Source organism: Hippopotamus amphibius, chromosome 15 (assembly GCF_030028045.1).
Source record: "Hippopotamus amphibius kiboko isolate mHipAmp2 chromosome 15, mHipAmp2.hap2, whole genome shotgun sequence".
In the NCBI taxonomy this organism is placed as follows: Eukaryota; Metazoa; Chordata; class Mammalia; order Artiodactyla; family Hippopotamidae; genus Hippopotamus; species Hippopotamus amphibius.
The window spans coordinates 10,905,746-10,913,708 of record NC_080200.1 but is presented as its reverse complement, the minus strand read 5'-3'; the positions used below and the strand labels follow the sequence as shown (position 1 = coordinate 10,913,708).

General features: G+C 36.8%; 1 protein-coding gene across 1 annotated transcript; it reads right to left on the bottom strand.

Annotated features, from left to right (window-relative positions):
- Positions 1 to 936: 936 nt before the first annotated feature.
- On the bottom strand, positions 937 to 1,878 carry LOC130837148 (olfactory receptor 24). Its single transcript, XM_057709949.1, has one exon. The coding sequence runs from the start codon at positions 1,876 to 1,878 to the stop codon at positions 937 to 939; it is 942 nt and encodes a 313-aa protein (XP_057565932.1).
- Between the last annotated feature and the right edge of the window lie 6,085 nt (positions 1,879 to 7,963).

Here is a 7,963-nt window from a genome sequence, read left to right as displayed (position 1 = left end):
CAATTTTTTTTTTTTTTTTTACATTTCCAAATTTATTATAAGATTGGTTCCTCATTTTCTTAGTGCATGGTCTGAATCTCTTTCTCCCTTGTGCCTCGCGCAACTTTTATCTAGCACAAGCCATCTTGCTCCTTCAGAAGACAGGATAAGTGATAGGAAAGGGGTAGGGGCTGTACAACTCATCCACATGCTCCCCAACTTTGGTCCCTGGAAGTCAAGTTAGCTGGCTGGTTCTTTGGAAAAAGGCCACAATCTTAGGTTGGCCCTAAAGCCCTTAGGACCTGGCATCATTTGCCATAAGTGGACTTTCCACTTTGCAAATGCATGCTTCTCTCATTCTCTCACATTTTCACATGTTGTTTTCTTTTTCTGAGACACTCTTTCTCCTCATTTTGCCTGAACAACACCATCTTATCCTTTGGGTTTTGGGGTCACCTCTCCCAGGAGACTTTCCCTGATTCTGCCTTCCAGACTCTGTTAGGTATTCCTACTATATCCTATCCTTCCTCTCATATTTATATTCCATTCTACTATAACTAAATGTACAGTATCTTCTCCCATTCTCAAGTACAAACTCCAAGCTATAGGGGTTTTTGTCACTTCTGTTCATGACTTTATGTCCAGTATCTAACACCAAACCCAGAATACATGCTCAATAAATATTTGTTGAGTGCTCAATGGATTCTGAACCAGGATAAATCCAATCTGCTAGAGCTAGACTGTTCTTTGTAGAAATACAGCATGAGACATACCCCCAAAGACCCTTAGTGGGCCCAGTAGAAAATAGTTACAGGGCTATCTTGAGGTTACCTTTTAGGCTTCTGCAATTCAAAATTTAAAGTGGTTACTCTCCCAACCCATGCGATTCCAGATTTTTCCCCAAGAACCCCGATGTTGACATCTTAACTCCCTGGAAAGTTCCAGGTGTCCTGGTGGTCAGGAAGATAAGGTGATTTTTCTGTTGACAAGCTTCAGCAGGCCCCCCTTCAGGTCTCTGTTCCTCAGGCTATAGATAAAGGGGTTCAGCATGGGAGTGACCGCAGTGTACATCACAGCAGATGCTTTCTCCTTCACAGCTGTGCGGACAGATGAAGGACACAGATAGACCCCAATGGTGGTCCCATAGAAGAGGACAACCACAGAGAGGTGGGAGCTACAGGTGGAAAAGGCTTTCTTCCTGCCACCTGCAGAGGGCACCTTCATGATGGCCACAATGATGTGAACATAGGAGGCCAGGATGCAGATGAAAGGTGTGGCTATCACCATCCCTGCCACAATGAACACAAAGATCTTGTTCACAGAGGTGTCAGTGCATGAAAGTCGCAGGAGGGGAGTGAGATCACAGAAGTAGTGAGGAATTTTGTTGTTGCCACAGAAAACCAGATGGGCCATCAGGAGGATGTGGGTGAGGGAGATGAAGCAGGAAAACACCCATGGGCCACTGGCCAGCAGGCCACAGAGGCGTGGGCTCATGATGGTGGTATAGTGTAAGGGGTGACATATAGCCACGAACCTGTCATAAGCCATCACGGCTATTAAGATACTGTCCATGATGCCAAAGAAATGGAAGAAGTACATTTGGGTAAGGCAGCAAGGATATGAGATGGATTTGCTCCTGATTTGAATGTTCACCAGCATCTTGGGGACAGTGTTGGTGGCCAGGCAGAAATCCACCAAGGAGAGATTGGCTAAGAAGAAGTACATGGGGGTGTGGAGGTGGGTATCTGAGCTGATGGCCAGGATGATCAATAGGTTCCCCACTACTGTGACCACATACATACAGAGAAACAGAGCAAAGAGGCGAGTTTCCTGTTCTGGCTTTTCTGAAAGTCCCAGGAGGATAAACTCAGATGCACTGGTTTGGTTGTTTGGTTCCATAGGCATGATTCCTCTGGAAGTATTGAAAGGGGGAAGTTACATGAATGCTAGAGATGTTTCTGGAAGATTAGAAGAGATTACACTCAGTTTCCGATCTAGACTAATTATGATATCTCATATATGTATTGCATCTTGAACCTTTGATGAAGTGTTTACAGCAACTCATATGTCAAGCCTTGGCTCAAGGATGCTCCCCTAAATATTTCTGTCTCAGACAAAGATGGAGAGAGTATAACGTGTGTGAACCCTTGCTGTAAAAGCAACTACAGGATTTACTTCAGGATGAAATAAATTGAATCCAGAAAAAAGGCATTAACAAAGAAACAATTATCAGCCAAGAAATTGGTATAAATGTAGAAAAAATGTGAACAAAACACTGTTTTAAAATAATAATAATAAGAAGAAGAATGTGTATGTAAAGTGGATTAAAATACCATGCAAAAATTATATGAGACAAAAAAGGGAAATTAAAATAAAACTGTTGTAATGTTTTTGCATTGACTTGCAGTAGAATAGATATATTGAACATTTTGGACTTTCTACATAAGGCATATGTAATTTAGTGTAGCCACTAAAATAATGAGTATGGAATATATAACTTCTAAATTATAGCACATGTACAAAAGAAATAGAGATTTTGATCAAACCACTTTGTTAGGAAAGGAGATATAAAGAAGCAAATAAAAATTACAAAATATATGCATAATTACAACAAAGGTTTAAATGGATTAAACTAATCATTAAAAAACAGAGATTCAGGTTGGACAAAGAAACAAAGCCCTATTACATCATGTATGCAAGAGACACACTATAATGACGTAGAATGGCTGAAGAAAAGTAATGCTAAAAATATACCAAGAAATACTAACCAAAAGGAAGTTGGATAGCTTATTAATATCAGACAAAACATACTTATGGCAAAAGGCATTAAAAAGAATAAGGAAGGTCATTATGTAAAAATAAAGGGAACAATTCACCAGAAACAGAAAAAAAGCTACTAATAGCTTTTTATGCACTTAACAACATAGGCTTACAATATATAAAGAAAAAACTAACAACTGTAAATAAAGAATTATAAACAATATCATATTAAAAATGTTATAATATCTTTTTTAATAATTGGTAAATCAAGGGGACAAAACTTTGGTCAGTGTATAAAAAGTTTGATAACACTATTAACCAGATTGATTTGAGTACTACACTAAATTATTAGAGAATCTACTTTCTTTTTAAGGATATATGTCATATCTGTAAAAATTAGGCCACAAAGCAAATCTTAGTGTCAAAGAATACATATCAAACAGAGCATTTTCTCTGTTCCTACTGTAATCAAATTAGAAATCAATAATAAAAAGATAATCAGTCTCTTCCTATATGTTTGGAAATACTAAAAGCACACCTAAAATAATGTATGCATCAAAGAAGACATCATCATTGAAATCAGGAAATATTTAAAATTAAAAAAACCCTAACTGGCAAAGGAGATGCAGCTAAAGCAGTATTTAGAGGTAAATTCATTTCTCAAATGCATAATTTAGAAAAGATAGCTTTAAACTTACAAAACTATTGAAAGTCATGAGAAAACTTAAATAACTGGACATATTTTCATAATTGCTCAGTTTAGAATCCTTTTTTCCTTTAAAGAACATTTACTGGTGATGAGAGCAAGATGGTGGAATAAGAATTTTCTACTATCCTCCCCCAAAAGAACATCAAGTTTGTCCATTACCAATAGACAAGGGTACCTTGTGGGAGTCTGGGGTCCAGTGGAGAGGTTCAAACACACAACCGGAGCAAAGAAAAATCTGAGATTGAACACTTTGAAGAGAGTAAGAGGAACAGTGTCACTTTGGTCATGTCAACCTTCCCCCAAGGCAGCACAGCTCAGTGCCAAGAGAGACACCCTCAGCACTTGATTTTTCCCATGAGGAATGGTGAGAGTGTGTGAGTGAGAGTCTGTCTCCTCCAGCTGTGTGGAATGCTATCAAAGATGCTCACTTTTTCCTAATCCCATCCAGAATACTAAGGTGAGCTATATGACTGAGGGCAAAGAAAGGCTGGGAGGACAGCAGTCAGGCTCAAAATGCATCAAAGGGATGCAAATCCTAAGAACTGCTTCACAGATTCCATCAGGAAGCCCATCCATGTGCTGCTGGGGAGGCCTCTGGACCACCAATTGGACCATGAGCATACCAACACTACACAACTCACCCCTACCCCAACAGACACAGGCCCCATGGCTAGTTCCAAGGGCAGCAAACACAAATACTTATAGACAGCCAGTGAACATGCACAGAAAGTCAGCCTGAGTCTGAAGGACTGGGATAAAGCACACACTCTTGATTGCTTCAAGGCACCACTCTAGGGAAAGCAAACAGGAGACTGTGAGCATCTGGCTTGACTTTGCTGGATGAAGAGGAGGTATATGATCTTAAGAATCCTCCTTTCCCCCAAGAGGGAACAAGAAATATGGAGAAGCTGTATCTATAGAAAAGGTCTGAGAAAGTCTAAGAATCCCTACAAGGGCTAACAGAAGGCATTTCTTTACCAAAACCAATGAGTAAAGACTGGAGGAAGTAATTGCTTCTTCAAATGTGAAAACATCAATGCAAGATTTCAGGGAACATGAAAAATCAAGGAAACATGACATGACCAAAGGAACACAATAATTTTCCTGCAACTGACCTCAAAGAAATGCAGATCTATGATCTGCCTGACAAAGAATACAAAACAGTTGTTTTAAGGCAGCTCAATGAGCTATAAGAAAACACAGAAAGAAAACTGAATGAAATCAGGAAAACAATACATGCACAAAACGAGAAGTTTAACAGAGAGATAAGAAATCATGAAAAAGAACCAAAGAGAAATTCTGGAGCTAGAATGGAAAATGCAGTAGAAAATCAACAACAGACTTGATCAAGCAGAAGAAAGAATCTGTAAACTCCGAGGTAGTTCATTTGAAATTACAGTTGGGCCTCCACAGATTCTGCATCTATAGATTCAACCAACTGCAGATCAAAAATATTTGAAAAAATCCAAAAACTTCCAAAAGCCAAAACTTGAATTTGCCGAATGCTGGCACTATTTATATAGCATTTACATTGTATTAGGTATTACGAGTTATCTAGAGATGATTTAAAGTATATTACTCAGTCATAAAAAAGAACAAAATAATGCCATTTGCAGCAACATGGATGGACCTAGAGACTGTCATAATGAGTGAAGTAAGTCAGACAGAGAAAAACAAATATCCTATGATATCACTTATATGTAGAATCTAAAAAAATGGCACAAATGAATTTATTTACAAAACAGAAATAGAGTCACAGATATAGAAAACAAACTTATGGTTACCAGAGGGGAAAGTGGAAGGAGGGATAAATTGGGAGGTTGGCATTGACATATACATACTACTATGTATAAAATAAATAACTAATAAGAACCTACTGTATAGCACAGAGAACACTACTCAATATTCTGTAATGGCCTATATGGAAAAGAATCTAAAAAAAAAGTGGATATATGTATATGTATAACTGATTCACTTTGCTGTACACCTGAAACTAACATAGCATTGTAAATCAGTCCAATAAAATTGAAAAAAATTATATGGGAAGATATGTTTGTACTATATGCAAATACTATGCCATTTAATGTAAGGGACTTGAGCATCTGCAGATTTTGGTATCCACAGGGGGTCCTGGGACCTATCTCTTGTGGATACCAAGGGCCAACTGTATCCAATCAGAGGAGAACAAAGAAAAAAGAATAAAAAAGTGTGAAGAAAGCCTGCATGAATTATAGGATAACATCAAAAGAAACAAATTATGCACGATTGGAGTTTCATAATGAGAAGAGAGGGAGATAGGGTCAGAAAGTATATTTAAAGATGCAAGGATGATTCAACAATGCAAATCAATAAACATAATACATCAAATTTAAAAATAAAAATTATATGATCATTTCAATAGATGTAGAAAAAACATTTGACAAAATTTAACATCCTTTCATGATAAAAACTATCAAAAAAGTATGTCAACATAATAAAGCCCATCTATGACAAACCAATAGCTAACATCATACTCAATGGTGAAAAGCTGAAAGCTTTCCTCTAAGAACAGGAACAAAACAGAGGTGCCTACTCTTATCACTTCTATTTGATATAGTACTGGAAGTACTCCTAGCTAGAGCAATTAGGCAATAAAAAGAAATAATAGGCATTCAAATAGGAAATGAAGAAGTAAAATTGTCTCTTTGTAGATGACATGATCTTGCATATAGAAATCCCTAAAGACTTCACAAAAAACTGTTAAAACTAATAAATGATTCCATAACATTGTAGGACATGAAACCAGCATACAAAACTCAGTTGGGTTTCTATACACTAACAACAAATTACCTGAAAAAGAAACAAAACATTCCCACTTACAATATCATCAAAAGAATAAAATGCTTAGGAATAAATTTTGCCAAGAAGGTGAAAGATCTGTACATCGAAAATGTACATGTAACATATTGATGAAAGAAATTAAAGAAGACACAAATAAATGGAAACATATCCCATATTCATGGATTGGAAGAATTAATATTGTAAGAATGTGCATTCTACCAAAGGAGATCTACAGACTGAATATAATTTTTATTAAAATTCCAATGACATTTTTCACAGAAATGGAAGGAATAATCCTAAAATTTATATGTAATCATGAAAAAGCCTGAATAGTCAAAGCAATCTTGAGAAAGAACAAAGCTGGAAGCATCACATTTCCTAATTTCAAACTATATTACAAAACTATAGCAATCAAAACAGACATAAAAACAGACACATAGACCAAAATAAAACAATCAAGAGCCCAGAAATAAACCTTGCATATACAGTCAACTAATCTTTCACAGGAGTGGCTAGAACACACAATGGGGAAATGATGGTGTCTTCAGTAAATGGTGTTCAGGAAACTGGATATGCAAGTGCAAAAGAATTAGAGTGGACCCCTGTCTTGCACCACTCAAAAAATAACTCAAAAAGGATTAAAGACTTATAAGATCTGAAACCATAAAGCTTCTAGAAGGAAACATAGGGAAAATGCTCTTTGACACTGGTTTTGGCAACAATGTTTTTGGATGTGATACCAAAAGCACAGGCAAAGAAAGCAAAAATAGGTGACACTACAATAAACTAAAAAGTTTCTACATAGCAAAAAAAAAAAAAAAATAAATAAAAATCAACAAAATGAAAAGGCAACCTAAGGAGTGGGAGAAAGTATTTGCAAACCACATGTCTGATAAGGGGATAAAACCTGATATATATAAGGAACTTGTACAACTCAAAAGCAAAAATACAAATAATTAGCTTAAATAATGGGCAAAGGACCTGAATAGACATTTTTCTAAAGAAGACATACAAATGGCCAACAGGTGCGTGAAAGGTACTCAACATCAGTAATCATCAGAGAAATGCAAAAGAAAAATCACAATGAAATATAACCTCACATCTTTTAGGATAGCTTTTATAAAAAAGACAAGATATAACAAGCATTGGTAATGATAAAGAGAAAAGGAAATTCTTGTATACTTGTGGGAATGTAAATTGGTATGGCCACCATGGAGAACAGTATGGGTTTCTCAAAAAATTAAAATAGAACTACCATGTGACTCAGCAGTGCCACTTCTGTATATCTGAAGGAAACAAAATCAGTATCTCTAAAATGGATATCTGCTCTCCTATGTGCAATGCAGCGTTATTCACAACAGCTGAGGTATGGAAATAACCTAAGTATCTGTCAATGGGGGTAGGGTTAGGGTTAGGGAAAGAAATCTTGTCATTTGCTACAACACGAATTAACCTAGAGGACACTATACTAAGTGAAATATACCTGGCAGAGAAAGACAAATATTGTATGACCTCACTTATATGTGGAATTTTTTATTTCAAAGTCAAACTCATAGAAACAGAGAGCAGATGGGACTTCCCTGGTGGTGCAGTGGTTAAGACTCCATGCTCCCAGTGCAGGGGGCCTGTGTTCAATTCCTGTTCAGGGAACTAGATCCCACATGAATGCTGCAACTAAGATTTTTCATGCCACAA